This window comes from Rhinolophus sinicus, linkage group LG17, assembly GCF_036562045.2.
Source record: "Rhinolophus sinicus isolate RSC01 linkage group LG17, ASM3656204v1, whole genome shotgun sequence".
NCBI lineage: Eukaryota > Metazoa > Chordata > Mammalia > Chiroptera > Rhinolophidae > Rhinolophus > Rhinolophus sinicus.
In genome coordinates this window covers 6,620,680-6,640,182 of record NC_133766.1, presented here as the reverse complement: position 1 = coordinate 6,640,182, position 19,503 = coordinate 6,620,680, and the positions used below count along the sequence as shown (strand labels likewise).

At 36.9% G+C, this 19,503-nt stretch overlaps 1 protein-coding gene across 4 annotated transcripts in view; it reads right to left on the bottom strand.

Moving 5' to 3' along the window:
* Positions 1-19,503, bottom strand: part of RABGAP1L (RAB GTPase activating protein 1 like) — a 423,826-nt gene that overhangs the window by 148,497 nt on the left and 255,826 nt on the right. For all 4 annotated transcript variants that reach the window (XM_019725918.2, XM_074322089.1, XM_019725841.2 and 1 more), the window contains exons 16-17: positions 12,553-12,678; positions 10,284-10,427 (exon numbers count right to left, since the gene is read on the bottom strand). In XM_019725918.2, the coding sequence (XP_019581477.2) occupies positions 10,284-10,427; positions 12,553-12,678 (270 nt within the window). The remainder of the gene's footprint in view (positions 1-10,283; positions 10,428-12,552; positions 12,679-19,503) is intronic.

Here is a 19,503-nt window from a genome sequence, read left to right as displayed (position 1 = left end):
TATTTCATTATACCATTACCCCAATGTAAACTTCCCGTGGCCCCCCATTTATATAACTATGCTCCCTAAACTGGGATATGCCAAATCCAAGGTACAGCATGAGACAAAAAGAAGTGGGAAGAGTTAGGCACACTCCTGTTTCCACACCCTAACTGAACAAAGTATTTGTCCTATAGCATATTATTGGGCTTACAATATAACAAAATCATTCTAATAATCCATATAAATGTAGACTCCTTCAAGCTCGACCACGTATTTTTATTGTCAAAGAAAAAAATAGGCTTAGTCAAAGCGAGGATGCCTGAGATCAAGCATGAAGAATTTACTGAGCATCAAGCTGCACTTCTACTTTATATAAAAAGTGATTTGTGAATCTGGCTTTTAAAAAGTTTTGATTCTTTGGGAAAAGGGAAAGTTTTAGATTTTCAAAAAAGATTTTAAAGCTCAATATATATATATAAGATATTACTAATGATCATATATCATTTTCTGACTTAGTGAAAGTCCCCTAAATAGTCTGTATTGGAAAAATACAGATTCATCTTCATTCCCTATTTGGCAACTGCTAACTCTAAAAGGTTCCGTCTTGTTCTTTGCCTAAATCTTCATGAAATAAAATATCTGCCTATTTTTAATCATAATTTGTCCAGCTGCAGCATTGCTGTGAAACAAACCTGATGCAGATATTAGCGCCGAGGAAGTTGAGCTGTTAAAACACTCATCTGTTCTCTGTCAACTTGGCTTTGCTGCTAGGCCCACAGTAATATCTGTGCAAAAGAGTCTTGACAAAAATCAACAGACCCAAGTTTTTACCCCCAGAATCAACACTAAAAATACAGCCACCACAGAAACATTGCTGGATATTTCCCTTAAGTTTTGTGTTTCTCTGAATTAATTACCTTGAACTGTTACTTTATTTCCTAGAATTTGTCAATATAATGATTTCTAAGAAATGAAAAGGTGCACTGTTTCATGCCTCTCCATTTCACTCTTCCCAATCCTCTAGAGAAAGGACTAGGCCTATGGAATGTGACAACTACTATACGGGACACAAAGTCGTTCCCAAAATACTCTGCTGCTTAAAATGACCAAAAAGCACATACCCTTCAGCCCAGACACACTCCAATGTACAAGTACAGCAATTGTTAAGTCAGCATTCCTTAAACTTGGAAAATTAAAAACTTGGGGGCATTTGTTAAACATGCAGATTCCTAGGGTCACACCCTCAAAGAATCCGGAGTTTTAGGAGGATCTATAGAGTTTGTATATTTAACAAGAACTCCTCAACACCCCTCCCCCCAAAAGTGATTTTTAAAATTGAAATATAATTCAAATACCATAAAATTCACCTTTTAAAAGAGTACAATTTAGTGGTTTTTAGTATATTCACAAGGTTGTACAACCATCCCCACTATCTAATTCCAGAACATTTCATCACCCCAAAAAGAAACCCCATGCGTATTAGCAGTCTATCCCCAAGAATAAGGACTGGATCATATTTCTAGATAGGTGAACAGGCAAAATGGTATTTGTCTTCTAAAGGTGACCTGTTTTTCAGAAGCCTGAAAACCTCATGTGTTTCAAGGTTGACTCATGGTATCTGGATATGTTTAGTACTATTCACTTCAACTCACAGTCACTGATTATAAGCTGTTTACTTTTCAAGTTGAAAGCTTATTAATTACTAGATAAAATGTGCTATGATTCTAAAAGAGCATTTAAAGGAGATGCATTACCAGTATTGTCGGACAACTATCTTTCATCCTTTTACAAAAAGGCATATAGTAATACTAATAAATGATCTTTTAAAAATATTTACAGTGAAAAAAAGATTTATAGGGACAGAGAGATTTTGAATACCCAGAATGCTCTAATTTTTCTCTGTGTTAAGGATTCTCTTGGACAAAATGGACTCTTGCCTGTCTGCCAGTTAGCATAAACAAGAGATCTAGATGTAAGTAGTATGTTAGGCCTACTTCACCGGGAAGTTGGAGAACAGCTAGACCTTGACCATGAAATGCCTTAAGTAAGAAACGACCGCCAGATGGTGATACAGTCCAAGCTGCAGTGCAATACGTCCACGAGGCACTGGAACACGCAGGAAATTGCTCTATTCAGTGGAAATTTTCTGCCATTACTCCTCAGCAAAAAAGGAAAAAAAAAAAAGCAAAATGGACTAGATTACTAGGACATGGATAAGAGGCAAAATGTCAAGTGGACTTTTAAAAAATGAGTTTGAAAATTCTGATAAGACCATCAGAAAAGCAGGAGACCAGAAGGTCCTATTATGCCTTTTTAACCAATGTAATCAGCAGTTCTAGTGCTGGTAGCTGGATATTTATTGTATATCTTGATATAATTCAGAGGCCCTGGGGAAATGATAAAAAGGTCAAACTATTGTTTGATTAAAAATGCCAAACAATGGGTGCTGATGGGAAAGGACCTGAAGAGGGAAGCTGGAGCCCACCAGGCACATCAGCAGAAGCCATTTCATGGCGAAATTCTGTTAGACCACAGAAGAGCACCTGGGATATGATGGCAAGAGTCTTGGACTGAGAGACCCAAACAGACGTTGAGGATTGATAAGACTGACTTTTAAAGGACAGGATAATGGGGACTTCTTAGAGAAGCAAACACCATTGGTCTATTTGTCACAGAGACAGACAAGGGTAATCTGGCTATCTGCTCATGTCAATTAAAAACCAAAAATTTCAAAAAGTGATTTCTAAGTTGGCCGATTTAGAAGCTGAGAAAGGTGAAGGGCAGCAGTTGGCTTGGAGAAGGTAAAAACATACAGGAAAAGAGATGTCAAGCTTTTAGGCCAGTGTGTGGCCCAGAAATACTCTCCAGAAAAGCCTGCCAGTACCCTGTCCTCAAATCTTTGCGACTTAAAAATAGAAGCCAGAGAGTTTATCAGCAAAAACTGGGTATGAATAAAACCAGATGGTGAAGACAAGTAACTACTCTCCAAAACAAGGTCTCGTTTTCAATCTACTTTCCGCTGATACTATACGATAGAGTTCCTTTTCTATTGTACAATCTAACTAATTCATAAATTGGGGGTCTTGGCCTGTAATCTCGCCCTTCACTCCTCTCCAGTGGGGCCCTAGGCTCAGTCTTCCTCCTACTCACTGTACTTCAACACTGGCCCTCTTGTAGTTTTTGGAATGTGTTTATTTAGTGGGAAACGACAGAAGGGTCCTCAGCAGAGGACAGACATGATCTGATACGTGTTTTATGAAAATCTCTCTGGATGCTATGGAGAATATGGGATAAAAGAGACAGGAGGTCAAATGGAAAGACCAATTAGGAAGTTACTAAACAATCTGTTACTAATAATTGCAATGGAGGCCTTTAAAAACGTATTAGATGCTTTCACAATAGAATTTCCAGACAATGGAAAGCATTCAAATATTCTATATCACTTTGCAGATAATCATTAAAATAATTTATATAGACCAAAGCCACATGCTGTCTTTACTCAAAACCCTACCAACAAAAATTATACCATGAAAATAATTTGGAACACTGCTACACTTCAATCCCGAGGACCATAATTTTTAAGATTATACTCTATATTAAAACTGTGCAACTCCCCATTCTAATGAAATAAATATCCATGGCTGGATAATATATAGCTCGTTTTTGAGATGCATTAGTCTTATTTAATAAGCATTATGTTTATCAAATGCCAAATTCCAAAGCAGGCAACACGAAGAATTTTAGTCCATGAGATAGATATATGTACACCAGAAAGATTTGGTTAGGTCAGATTCAGCAGTACCCTTCTCAGAAAATCTGCCTCCTTACACAGCTGCTGTTGAGTGGGCTGTAGGTCATGTGACTCACCCCAAAACTACCCTTGACCACGGCATACTGGGCAAGAGATGGACAACTAGCCTGAGGTGAGCCATCCCTGTACCTATGACTATGCAGGCTTATTTTAAAATGTGAGCAGGACCAATTAGGCTGTCCCTTAGAAATTCCATCTGAAAGACTTAAGAGATTGCCAAGACCTGACGATACAAGAGCTGAAAAGTCATGGTAGATCTTTCTGAGATATTTTAGGCTCTGTGCAAAACAAAGCTACAGAGAAACAGGTCGGGAAAGAAGGGAGAAGACCCAATTCATAAAGAGTGACAGAGAGCAATACAGAGGAGTGTCTGGAGTTTCTCTGGCACCTGTTCTTGCTGAGGTCCACTCACTCATTTTTTGCAGGATTCCCTCTATATTTATAATAACCTCCCACTGTACTTCAGCTACTATGTCTGGGTTTCTAGTTCTTAAAATGTCTTAAGACAGAAGGAATTCCTAAACATATTAACTTAATTTTTCTCTTAAAACTCAAGAGCAAAATTATTTTTCAGCCTGTAGGATTTCATAAACACATTTAAATGAAGACAATGAAAGTAATTTCATTCATTAGTTCTTTGTTCCTTTTTCCTTCAACAGCTATTGCTTGTGTGACTAGGTATATAGCAGTGCACAAAAGAGATACGGCTTCCTGTTTCGGAAATTTATAATCTAGTGGAGGAAATAGGCTTTTCAAAAATAATACACAGTAAATAAATAACCAGCAACTACAGGGTGCTATTGGAGAAAGTAAAAGGAAGGACCTACTTAAAGATGGTAAAGCTTCTTAGAGGAAGTAACATTTAACCTCAGACTTGAAGGAGTTAGCCAGGGAGAGCGAAGAACACATTCTAGGTGAAGGGAAAGAATATGAAAACGGTTTTAACTTGAACAGATAGTAAGTGTTCCAAAAAATAAAATAAGTTCACTGTATGTATTAATGCCTTTTTGTATGTTTTAAAAATTTAATCATAAAAATAACAGAATATGTTTAGTTATTTTACTCAATCCACGTATAAAAGTTTAACCGCTGTGAGTTTTTCTGCAACAAAAAATACTATAAAATTTTGGTAGTTATTCCAATGCATGATGACCTGTATGATTTTTGTTAGAAAAATAACTGTCACCCTGAAACTTTAAATCAGTGATCTTTGTTTTAATTATGAGAACTAAACCACCGCCAACTGAACACTGAGGGTTACTCAACAGGTTCAAGGTACATAAGGTCTCTGTGAGTCTTCCAAGTAACTGTGCGTCTGATTTTATTGTAGCAAAGTACCACTCCTATTTTTAGCAGTAAGCACGTACCTTTATTATAAAGTATGAGGTCTTTACTCCCCCACTGATCATCTTTTTTAATTATTCCACCCTCTATATTTCTTACTTAAAGGCGCCGATAATGACCTTCCATGTTCCCAAGGGTACCGATACCTGCCTCTAGAACAGACATTGCAGACAAATGGTGATGCAAGCATCGCCAGAATATAGCATGCATGACTAACAATAATATTCCTCATCCCTCAACAATGTCATCTGTCTCCCAGACGCTCTCCGAAGCGTAGAAGCCGCACGACCAGCCATCCTTTCCTCTCACCACTACGTTAGAGGAAAACATGTCATCAACAAAACTTACCCCAGATGACCCATCATCACATCCTGTCCTGTCTCCCTTTGAAATCTGTCTGGAATTCAACCACTTCTTACCACCTTCACTGCTACTAACTTGGTCCAAACAACCCAGATCACTGCAGTCGCCTCCTAACTGATCTCCCATGTCTCCCTTTGAACCCCAGAACCCCCCTCCCAATCTTTTCCAACAGGGCAATTTGAGTGACCTGGATAAAATATACATCAGAGCATGTCTTTCCTCTCCTCAAAACTCTCCAGTGGTTTCCCATCTCAGTCCAGTAAAACCTAAATTCTCTCCAAGGGTCAGAAGACCCTGTTAAAATCTGCCACATTCCTCTTTCTTTCATATTTGACTGCATGGCACTTACCACCTTTGATATACTACATATTCTACTAGGCCATTTGTTTGTGGTCTGTCTCATCTGCAAGGATAACAACTAATGAGGGCAAGAGTTTTATCTGCTTGTTCCTTCCTGCTGTACCCCCAAAGTTGAACAGTGTCAGCCTTTAACTGGACTTCGGCACATGTTTGTTGAATGAATAAGCAAATATTCCTCTAAAAGTCACAGGAAGCACGGACAATGGTTCTGTCATGGTAGCTTGAGGTTTCTGTCTCTTTCAGTAAAGACAAAATTAATGATAATACAAGAAAGCTGTAATACAACCAGTGTGAGAAAAATAAAGGCCTTGTAGGTGGGAGAGAAGTTAGGGTCCAGAAACAAGATTTTAGAGAGAGTTTTTTCCTAGTCCTGAAGATTTTTATTGCTAAGTAAAAGTTAAAGCAGCCAAGTTAGGCAAAGCATTCACCCTACTGACTCTCGTGGCCAATTACTACTTGTGAAGTTTTCAAGAAATTTTATATTTATAAATGTTAGGAGTCTTAATCTTCCTTGTATCAGCCCATTCTGATGCATTTTAAATTCAATGTGTTACTTGATAAAGGTGTTAGTTAACGCTACTGTCATAATAAGATTGCAATATATAACCAACACATATCAAACCAACATTCTATGTACATCAGACTTACAAAACATTATATGTCAATTTTACCTCAATTTTATAAAATTCAACATATTTCTGTTTGAGGGAGGAAGGTGAGGCAAAGAGTAAGAATATTATATAATGAATCTACTCTTCAGATAACAGCTTTAAAAAACTGCCTTCAAGGGGGGATTATACTAGGTGGTATTTAATAAGATATTTCAAGTAATGTCATTTTTTAAAAAAATTACCCTTCTAAAAAGAAAGGAGAGGCAGGAAATATCCTCTAATTTGAAGGGTCAATGATTTCCTTAAATTTCATGAAATACCAAGTTACTATATAAAGCTGAATATGTTTGATACTCTAAAAATTGAACTATCTGGAAAGAGTCAAATTCAAACACCAGCTGTCAGTTATCTTGTCAAGACTGAAAAAAAAAATACTGTTTTCCTTATGCCTTTAGAAAGAAGGTGGGAAAAAAAAATACTTTTGGAGGACTACTTGAATCACTCGGCAAAAGGAAATAGAATAAAACTTCCATTAAGGTCAATGGCTAAAATTTTGGTTTTAGCAAAGAAGAATCTCAACTGGGGAAGGAAGGGTCACATTTAGAAAGGTAATAAAGAACCAACAGCTAGCTCCCCCTCTCTTAGGAATCTCTGAAGTCAGCCAGTTTATTGAAGAAACTGAGAGCAACTAGAAGGGCTCTCCAGGTAGATGAAGCAGAATGGAGGGTAATATTATTAACTGAATATTTACTACATAGTGGGGACAGGGCTAAGCACTTGAGAGTTGTAGTCTCATGTCATCCTCTATATAAACCTGGGAGCTTCATTTAACAGAAAAAGAACCTGAGACGTGTACAGATAGGTCAAGCGATATGAACAAGGTGATACAGGAAGGTCAACTAAAAAGCCAAACAGCTTAACTCCAATATGAAGCTGTCTCTATGTTCCTTCTTCTCTAACTGAATACATAGCAGGATTTTCCCCATCAGGGTAACTTCTCTCACAGGAAAACAGAAGTGATTGAGCTTTTAGAGCCAGCTCACTCCCCATCTGTATGCAACGGTCAGAGATCAAGTAAATGACTACAATCACCCAATGAGTTTCATTTTGTTTCGTATTCATGAACTCTAATCTGATCCAGGACCTTCCCTCTAAAACAACAACAACAACAACAACAACAACAACAACAAAACCATGACAAAATAAAACAAAAACCTGCCCTTGACCGCAAGGAAGACTTTTACTGAATAAAAACAATTCAAAAGGTCATGCTCAAAATACTTGGAAAGCTGCTTGGTGGTAACTACTAAACCCTAGCATATGCTTGCCCTGACCCAGCAATTCCACTCGTAGATGTATACCCACAAAAGTGCATACGTATGTTTACTAAAAGACAAGTTTAAGAATGTTCACAGCAGCACTCTTCATAATAGCCCTGATCTGGAAACAACCCAAATGCCCATGAACAACAGAATGGAAGAATGGATAAACTGTAGTATATTCACACAACGGACAAACAAACCATGCCTAGAGGCAACTACGTGGATGAATCTCATAAACATAATGATGAATGAAAAAGCTAGACAAACAACAGTTCATATTGGATGGTTCCATTTATATAAGGTTCAAAAACTAATCTATGGTGGTAAAAGTCAGAATACTGATTACTCTTCAGAGGGGTGATTGAAAGGGCAGCTACGGGGAGGAGATCCTCAGAAAATTTTTTGAAAAACTAACACCTTACCATCTGAGAATTTCCTAGCCTTCCATTTGCAACTAAACATTAATCCATAACCATCAAAACTTGAACTGTTTTTCGTTAAAAAGAGAAAATATGACAAAATGGATGATTCTATTTAAGACTATGTTACTATTTCTTTTAGAATATTTTATCACATATGAAAGAATAGCTTTAATGTAAATATTTTATTAACTCTAAGAAGGAAAGGGGCAAAGAGAAAACACAGACAGGCAGGATATAAAAGTTTACCTAAAAATTTCCTTTGCAAAATAATACTCTGACAAAGATGAGTTAGTGGAAAGAATGAATATCCTGAAGCGCAGTCCAATATGATTTCCAATAGTTTGTTTTGAAAAGCTACTTTACTCTGTTAAGGGATGTTATTTATTTCCCTGCTTCACATGATGCTGTGATTGCAACTTACTCCGTGGTGTGGAAAGCTATGCAACTTCCTAAAACAGCTACAAAGCACAGGTGGAAGAGACGAGAAAGTAGCATCTATCTGTGAGCTCTTATTAATTTTAATGAGCCCTGAGATCTTTCAAACAGTATGATTGTGAATCACAGTTGACAAGTGATGAGAAGACTTATAAATTTACTTTTCTTTTCCTTCCCATAAATGTTGCTAATTTTCTTAGTAACTGACATTAGAAATTCAAGTATTTTCAAGATGAAATTTCCCGAGAAACTGTGAATCTGGGTTCCAGAAGACCCAGGGATGATACTCTAATATCAGGTAGGGACAATTTTAGAAAGTCACTATTCTAGTGAGCACCATTTTGACTTTGAATAAGGCTTTAGCTCCTAATTCTCCATTCTTCCTATAAGTAAATTCAGATAGGAATTTTAGAAACTAATTTGTAAGTAAAACAAGTAGGAGAATTAATGTGTTATCAGTCAGGTTCTCTAGCTGTTATATATTCAGAATTTGAGAGCTAATTGTGTAACCCTCGGCAAGTCGCTTGACCCTTTATCAAAACATATTGCAAATGCTTAAAAATCTTACATGCCTACAAAATGCTCTGCACCCTTCAAGTACTGGGCAACTGCCAACTAGCAGCTCTGAAAAGCAAAACCCAGCTATGCCTGAATATATAATAGTTACTGCTGTAGTAAGCTGAGAAATAACGTTATGCTTTATATAGCTTATACATTTCCTCCTTTTAAATCTTATTTTTATAATTAAATTTCTAGCTCCTAGGGTGGTTAAAATAGACTTTTCTTTTAAGAAAGAGGAAACTTTATGTAAGAAAAGTAATATCGTAATACAAAACTGTTTAGATTACATTAGGCTTGTACTTTTGATGAATTACTCCAGCTTTTAAATTTAAGACAAGTATATTTTATATACATTTATATTCCCAATTTAAAAAAATTCTTCTCATCCAGCAAGTTCCCATCATTGCTAAGACTGTCAAACATTTTGATGGTCAGTACCTGTGGTATGTATGTGTAATACTGCTTATTTCTTCAAAACAGTAAAGTAAATAAGTGTAGCCATCTAACAAACTAAAAGCAATAAAATAAATAAATAAATACTATAGATACTTAAGAAATTGTGCAAACTAATTTTTGAAATATTCTACTGTCTAAAAATATAGTTATATGACGCAGAAACTTTATCATTTCTCTATTTTCTGGTAGGAATCTCAAACATCATATACAGAGAGGTATCTTATGAACGGAAGGTTTAATTACTATAAAATTTTCATTTATATTCACTCAGAATATAATGCATTACCATTACAAAAACCTGATCCTAAATTCATTTAACTTTCAAGGTCCTTTATATTAGTAACCCATTACTACAGAGATATAGGCTTATTATGAATTTAATTATAGAAATTTACTCATTTTACTTCCTAGGAATTACATATGCCTTCATATTCTCATTTCTCACAAATAATAAAATTGCAATTCAAATAGTCTTTACTGAAAAAGGCAAACGGAACTTTTCGGTCAGTATTTATGGCTTCGAGTCACAGGAAGAAAGAACAAAAGAGCACGGGAACCACTGTGAGTGGCACTCTTTTCCGTTTGGCTCAGGCAGGAGAGATGGGTGTCACTGTACCTCACAGAGCAGTAGGTCAATGATGTGGAAGACCATGCAAAGTGGGAACTTGGCAGTGAAAAGAGTCAGAAACCACTGAGACGCGTACATATGAGCTTCCAGGTTCAGGTCACAGAAATGGCTGTGCAGGTCCGGTAACTGCTCCTAAAAGTCAAAGTGGGAAATTTAGGGAACAGAACACTGAAGAAGCTTTATTTCCTGCCCCGACTGCAATGTATGGCAAGCTTTCTACGAACACTTTGAATGTACTGCAGCCTTCCCTGAATTGTATGGAACTACGCAGAAGTGATGACAGGAGATGAGAATTAGGGAGATGACAGATCACTGAGGAAAATACAGACAGACCTGTTAGGAACAAATAACAAAGATCATCTCTTGCTCACTTGACTGGTCTTGTTCCCTTGGGAAACGCTCGCTCTGACAGAGAACCCACCCGCCGTCTAAGGAATACCATGACACCAAGACCCAGTGACAGTCCCCCATTTGGGTCCAACTCCTACCTCACTAGGAAAGAAATGTATTTAATGTCAACATCATCTGGCTCTACGATACCACTTCAGTGTATTTTTTTTTGACAATTTAGAGAAGACCGAAACGTATCCAAATTGTTAAAAACCTATCTTCGCTATATTAGAAAAAGTGGCGAAGTACAGAAGTGGCACATGTATAATGCATGAAATTGAATGTCTCCTTAAAACGACTTTATGCTAGCTTTGTCTTTTTTCCCTAGTTATGCAAGTAAATGCTTTTCAGGAGAATACAAGGCACAGTGCAAAGCGTTAGCATGGTATTCCCGTAACTGAAAGACAAAGGCAGCGCTATGTAAAAACCCACTTTAGTGTTGTTTGTATAGACAGCAGAAACAAATACAAAAAAATCCACTCCTTGCACGAGATGCTCTTTGAAAACCACCCAAATGTGCCCATCTAGTACTTTAAATGGGGGGGTCCAGTGCTCATCCAGTTAACAGACAAGAAGTGCTAACAGAAAATGTGTTTGGGTTTCTTCATAGCACCGTGAACTTGCTATTCATTTATCAGGTGCAATTATTTGACTCTCAAAGCGCTGAAGAATTGTGACCTTTGAAAAAAATAGCACTTCTGTACATGCAAGGTGAAATGCGAATTATCCCAAATACTTACTTGGAAGAATTAAATCTCTAAAAGAGCCTATTGCTTTGAATGTCCACAGTTGCCAGATTCTTCTATACAATCTTTCCCCCCCTCCATGCTCATTTGTCATCGTGCTTATAGTTCATTTGACATCCCTCCACCCGTCTGTTTCTTCTTCACATTGAAGGTCTTCCACCCTCCTACACCCCTTCTCCCAGTAAAGCTGTCCTCAACCTCACTGCAATCTCTCCGTTCCCAGTGCCCCATTCTTATAGTCTCCTCTGGCTTCACTTCCCTCTTCAGACACCGATGGAGCTTCTGACAGGGCACGTCAATGCGCTCCTCTGTGTCTTCTGCACCATTCCACTAACCTTCTCCCCAACCACTTCACTTTCACCAATATGGAATCAATCCGTTCACGTATTTTTTTTCACATTTCTCTTAGGTTCCCACAACCTCATACAGATCCATCATAAATGTAAGATTTCTAACCTCAGGTGGAATTTCAAAGCTACTCTGATTCCTTTTATCAACACTAGTCCATAAGTTTGCCCTTGCTCACAATCTTTTTTATTATGTAATGTTTGACATATATATGAATGTTTCTCAAATATATAAATTTATATATACATATTATGAAATAGTAATAATATTGGTTGAGATTAGGAAATTATGTGGGGAAAATTTTAAAGTACATCCCTACACTATAATATTTTAGGTGTTTTTTAATTCTCTTACCAATATCTTTCTGTCTCATCCAAGTGTTCTCTTCATGTGGACTTAAATATGGTACTGGTACTAATTAACACAGAGAAAGCTCTCAAGTATTTCAACTTTTATTATGTCAATATCTTCATTTCTTTACAAATAATACTCAGCAATCTCTTCACTGACTTAACTCACTATATTCACACTTCAAAGTGTATTACAGTTGAATGTTTAAAATGGAAAACTGTTTTTAAAATGGTCAAATGGTTAAATAAATATTTTGTAATATGAAGAACAATGTAGATATTGGTCAGAAACCAAATCTACTTGCATTTTCTGTAGAATTCCATTAAACTTTCACAAATCGTTATTGTTCATCAGTTTTATTAGATTTTTTTTCTATAACTCAACCAATCCCTGAGTGATAAAAGCTCTAAAATTTTACTTACCTGCATTAGTCTCTCCAACTGATAGAATTTGCAATGAAGATCTTCAAAGTTGTTTTTGTAGAGGTCTCGTAAACCATAGTCATACATGATTTTCACCAGAACACAGAATGCTTGCTCCTCTGGCATCTACAGGAAAACAAATACAGAATATGACTGAATGGCATTTGGCCAGGATGTCAGACAATTTTCTTCATGTTATTTGTCTCCCACATTAATGGTTGAAGCCCTCTAGTGAATTAAGCTGTTCAGAGGCAGCCTCCTGCAGTGATATAGGTAAAACCTGCCTTCAAAGCCTGTGGATGAATTTTCCTCTTTTGTGGATTTTAATTATCCTTTCATTCATTCATTCCTTCATTAAGTCATCTTACAAATAGGTAATACAGGCATGTGATTCAAAAATCCAAACAATTCAAAAGCATATAAAGGTAAAAACCTCCCTCTTCTCTATCCCCTTGATATTAATCCCTGTGCCTGCCTGCCCCCCTGGTTGCATAACTTTATAACTACTCTTAAATAATTTTCATGTTTCCTGCCAGTGTTTCTTTATGCCAACAAAAGAATTACACATCTTATTTTTTTTTCCTTTCTCTACACAAAGTATAGTATTCTATATACATTGTTATACATCTTGCTCTTTTTTCTTTTCCTCAATAATATTCCCAAAGAGGGATCTCTGGGTTAAAGGATAAATGCATTTTTAGTTTTGACAGATAGTGCAATGTGATATTGTCCTCCCTCTTCTTGACGTTGTTATGCTTCTTTCTATAAAAAACAGTTTTCAGGAGCCAGCCCGGTGGCTCAGGTGGTTGGAGCGCCGTGCTCCTAACACCGAGGTCACCAGTTCGATTCCCACATGGGCCAGTGAGCTGCACCCCCTACAGCTAAGATTGTGAACAACAGCTCTCCCTGGAGCTGGGCTGCCCTGAGCAGCCAGAGGTTGGAGACAGCTGCTGTGAACAGCTGTGAGCGTCCAACCAACCGACTGCCTCGCCGGGGGGAGCACAAGGCTCGTAATACCACATGGGCCTGGGAGCTGTGTCCTACACAACTAGACTGAGAAACAATGGCTTGAACGGGGGGGGGGGGGGGGGGGATGGTGGTGGAAGAAGGGGAAGAAAAAAAAACAAAAGAAAGTTTTCTGAAAAGAATTTTATGCACTTCTATCATTAAGATTTAAATGACCAATAACATCTAATATACCCTCTCACAGGTATTTTTATCTGAACAGAGAATGAAGTCTGAAATCAGAGAAACAAGCTCTAAATTGTGGTATCAATAAGCTGAAAGAATTGAGAGAGACATAGCCAATGTTCTAGAAATTGCACCAAGCAAAAAGAAAAGGCTGTCCTTACTCACTGTCCTGGCAAGTAACTATTATGTAAACATCTACTTTAAATGTCACTCCTTTGAAAGTCTGACCTTGGCTGATTATGGTATTTGACACCTTTGTTAGGCTAACCTCCTGCCTGAATAACTGAACCACGTAGAGTTCTATTTACCCACTCAGAAATGTAATTGTTTATTTAAGTTCCTATACAAATTGGCCCCTTCTATTTTCTACTTACAAACCCTGAAATACACAAAACAGTTAAATAAAATCTCCTGAAGTTAAATAAGTACACTTAGCTGTTACCGTTTTTGATTCTCTAAGTATTTATTTACTTCTAGTTTATCAACGAACTGTTTCGGGCCTTGACTTTGACCCCAGATGTTCAAGTCAGCAAACATTTTTAAACTTATATTCAGTTATTTAGAACATAAGTACCCTGCATTCTTTTCTCCGTTAGCAAATCTGCCACGGAAGCCTCCAGTGACACTAACTTGCACATACATGGTCTACAATCCTCTTACCACCAGTTCTCAGCCTCTCTGATCTCTATGAAAACGGCTCAACAAGAAAGCGGCACGTTAATAACTGCACCCAGCCCCAGAGCAACGAAGTCACTTTCTGTCCCCCTCTTTCTAAGTGAATGATGATGATTTCTTGAATATTTTACCATCTGGTATCATTTTATAAAGGGGATGAACCTTTATTTCCTTAACTGTGGTAGAACCGTTAAAGTGCAGAAAAGGCTTAAATGCCTTCGGTCATTCATGCATGCAGCCACTGAACATGAGATGAATGCACTGTGGTCAGTAGGCCCTGGGGATACAGAGGGAAAGATGTAGGCCTTCCCAAAGTAAGCAGGAACTCTACTGGAGTTTGATACGGACACAGAAGTCTTGGGATAGGGGAAGTTGGGTGTGTGGATGAGGAATTAAGATATCACTACAGCTAGAGTACACGTACAAGGCTAGCTGGGTATGGGCTAGACCAGGACAAATAATTCAGGAAAATGACAAATAAACATAAATCTCTGCTCTGCTTTTAGGCTTGGAGCTTAAATTCTCTCTCTCTCTCTCTCTCTCTCTCTCTCTCTCTTTTTCTCTCTCTCTCTCTCCCTCATCTTTTCTCCCCCTTCCCCTTGCCTTACCCCTCTCTGTCTATCACACACATATACAAAAACAATATATTTAATAAATGTTTTTCAAAACAAAATTTTTGAAAGTTTAAACTTCATCCCTAAAAAAATAAAACTGACAATCCTAGCCCACAACCTTTATTTAAAACATATACTTATATTTGGGGGAGGAAGATAGTCTTGGAATTAGTATCCTTCATGTCTAGCTTTAGTAATACAGCCAAGGTTTTGATTTTCAGTTAGTTCATGTGCCACATGAAAATAGTAGGCTAAACCTATAAAATACCAGTCCAGCTGGGGTAGAATCAATACTGGCCATCTGTGAAGACTAAGGTCAGCTCTAATAAACTCTTATGGGATTTCAGATATTATCTCATCATAAAACTGACTAAAAATGAAGACAGAAAAGGAATGCTAACAAAATGAGTGAGAGAGTAATGGAAATATGTATAGTGCCTAGGAAAGTGGAAATGCTACCTTCTCCCAGTTTAAAGACGAAATGGAATCTATTTAGCATGTCTAAGGTTCTTGAGGTATATTTCTTTCTTCAATTAATGTATTCCTTATCAGTAGTAAGCATATAAAATTTAGCAAAAATGTCAAAGATTTTTAAAATGGAAACAAATACCTAAAAATGTATAAAATATGCCTAAAAAAACATATACTGATTGACATTTACATTGCAGAAAAAAGGAAATTCACATATTGACATAATGGTATTTTGCTTTTGAAGGTAAGACAATGCATGTTTAAGGAAGATGTTATACCTTATTAAAACGCCAATAACATGGAGTGAAGGCTGAGCCTAGATTGATGGTATTGTAAAACATAAGATATATGATAGGAAAATATATTTTGAAAATCGTGAATAATAATCATTTTTTTGATAGCCACTAATAACTTCAATAATGGTAGGACAATTTACTGACAACAATAAATTATTAGCTTTGTCAATGCAAATAAACATCATAATTCCAATAACACGCGGGGTAATAGGGACCTTGCTGTAGCTTTAGCAGTATTTGGCCATTACTGTAACTCATCAAATACTAAAAAATAAATGGGAAGTGATATACAGCAACACGACCATAAACTCTGAATATATCTGCCTTTATCAATGAAAGCATTTCAACAAGCAGGGCAATCTGTTGTCAGCTGCAAAGGTAAGAGTCAACAAAAATGCAGAAGGAAACAATTTGGAGTGAAAGTGGAAGCATGGGGCAGCCAAACATAATTATAAAAGTACTTGATTTCTTTTAATATTATTACAAATGCAAGACATAAGAAACTTTTATAGATGTGTACTTTGCATTGGCTATTAAGCTTATCCCTTAATTAGCATAAAGAAAATCAATCAAGATTTCAGAAGCAATACCTAATTCTAGTTGTACTATCAAACCTCACCTTATTACAAGAGTGGGTTCCCCCACTAGGTAGTATTGTGGCATCTGCCTACTTTTTTTAAAAAAAGCAGTAAAATAATGATTTAACTTATTATAATGATGAGTATTTCATTGAACTAGGCAATCCAATTTATCATTGATATGCAATTAGTCTAAAGTACAAAAAAATAAATCACTGAGCGATATATTTTTAAATAAAATATTAAGTTGGAGCACGGTGGGCCTCTAACACTGAATATGCATCTCTGCTGTTATGGAGGCTTAGTCATGGAATCAGTGTTGTTTTATCGGGAACGGAGGAAATAAACATTAAAATCTTGTAATTTAAGGTATCAAAATGTCATCCATGGCTCTTTGAAATACAAACCCAAATACCTGCTTCACACGTACAATCTAAGAGTCAAGCGTGACATAAGCACTGTTTGGTAACAAGTATTGATTGCCATCTGTACTAACAAAGATAATCACTGAATGGAGACAGTCTCCACGCGTCACTGCTTCTGTCTGCAGCGAACCATAAAGAAAGCCGCTCTAAGGCCTTCCAAGTCTTTAAGACGCACCAGAATGAACGCACATCAGGACGTTTTGTGAAGTAAAATTAAATGTTGATAATTTAAAATAATCCCCTTATTAGGATAAAACTAAAATTTCTATTCTACGTGATTGTGTTTTCACATTTTTGTGTAATCAATCTACCTTTTTTTCTGAGAAGGCACTGAACATTCCATGATTTTTTGAATTTTCTTCAGCAAAGGTGGAGGCTAGTGACTATTTTGAAAATCATAAGCTCATAAGTCTTCATTTTCTGTTTACACATTGAAAAGCAAATTAAATGAAATTTTCTAGCTGTTTATTTTCCTTTTAAGTCAAATATATGCTAAAATACATTTAAATTGAATGTCTGTTTATAAACCATAAAACATACCGCACAACATATTAGTCTGCTACGTGTGATCGATATAACCAATGGGACCAGGGTCCAAAAGAAAATTGGCTGTGCAAATAATTATTAATGTTAGAAAGAAAGCAGCAGTTACCATTATTAGAGGCATTCATTTATGATCCTAGTTGATCCTTACCAAATACAAGGTGTGATCAAACGATAATGTTTGAATTAAAAAATGTTTAAATTAAAAAATATATTACAGAAAAAGACATATTGCCATTAATCCTCCTCAAACTACATCCCTTCACTTCAAACACACTTATACCATTGTTCTTGCCATTTTCTGAAGCAATTCTGAAAGTCCTCTTTTGTGTCTTTAGTTGCACTGTTGTGGCTGCCTCGATGTCCTGAATCATTTTGACTGTGGGCAAGAGCCAGAAGTCCCATGGTGCCAGATCCGGTGAATAAGGTAGATGAGGACACATCGTAATGTTTTTATTTGACAGAAACTGCTGTGACACAGAGCGTTGTCATGATGGAAAATGATTTATAGCTCACTTTCAAACATACCTTCTCTCAACCATAGTTCACACCCGACTGCACTGAACAAGTTGAAACTTGTCACTGTTACTAAAGTTTGACGTGCCACTTCCCATATTGAAGACCCCTGCTTTTCCACTGGATGGCACTTGGCAGCAGCATTCACCGTATTTTGTGATCACAATGGAAAGGCTCCGTGTCACACATCGCTTCTGGTACAGCAATTTCTGTCAAATAAAAACATTACGGTGTGTCCTCATCCACCTTATTCACTAGATCTGGCACCCTGCGACTTCTGGCTCTTCCCCAAAGTCAAAATGACTATGAAAGGTAAATGTTTTGAATCAATTCAGGACATCGAGGCAGCCACAACAGCGCAATCAAAGACACTCACAAAAGAGGACTTCCAGAACTACTTCAGAAAGTAGCAAGAATGATGGGATAATTGTGTTCGAAGTGAGTAGAGGTATTTTGAGGGGGATTAATGACAGTGTGTCTTTTACTGTAACTAATTTTTAATTTAAACATTCACTGTATTTTCTTATCACACCTTGTAAATAGATATTATTTTTACATTTTAAATATTAGACCAGTGAAGTTCAAAGATGTTAAGTGAATTGCCAGTAACTACACATCTATTAAGTAAAGCCTGGCTTTAATCCCAGGGCTGCACTCTTTTTGTGTCAGATATAAAATAAGACTCTTTATGTTCATAATATAAGGTATTCAATATTCATAAAGACCTTAGAAAGATAGTATTATTCCCATTTTAGAAATGAAAAATCTAAAGCTCAGAGAGCTTAGGAAACTTGCTCAAGGGTAATATAACATGAAAGGGATTAAACCACATCAAATTCATAGTTGTGCAATTTACTATCCTATGAATGAATTCGGCTTTGAAAGGGCAGATAAACCTGAGATAGCTAAATGGGAGGACCAAAGAGGATTTTTCTTTTTTTTAAGGTAAAATGTCTTGAATACGACGAGTATGTTTACAGGACAGAGAGAAGATACTGGGAAAAGGCTCCAAAGCACCGATGCAAGAATTAACTCAGAACAGGAAAATTTCTTGGATTTTAAGAAAAAAGTGATTTGGGAGTATAAAAGGACTTGTTTTAAAAATCCACTAAAACTCTTGTAGTAAGGATATCACTATAAGACAATGTGATGTTTCTGTCTAGCATCCTCTCTCCCTATCGTTTGGTCGCAAACCTCCTTTTCTTCTAGGAAAACCGTTCATTGTTCAGGAGGAACTGATTCAGCTCACTGTCAGAAGTGAGGTGGACTCGAGGCCTGGTCCAGGCCCATCAGAATAGCCTAACTTCCTGGCCCTAGTAATTGATTCACGGATGGCAGGTGCCCAAAGCTGTCCAATTAGAGTCCTCCAGGGATTTTTTTTTTTTTAATGCAGGACCTTTAGGAAAAGATGGTCCTTTTAAATGAAGTTGTAAAAATGAAAGGATATGAAACCAGGCCAGTCAGCAGCTGTGTTGCCCACTCTGTGACCTGCCCATTTAATTAAGGTAAGAAAATTTCAGCAGAGACTCAGATTCCTGATGACAAAATGTGATCTCTGGAATCCAACCAGGTCAAAATCATCTCTGCCCTGGACTTGCCAGTTATGTGAGCCAAAAGGTTTCCTTTTTAATTGAAGCTATTT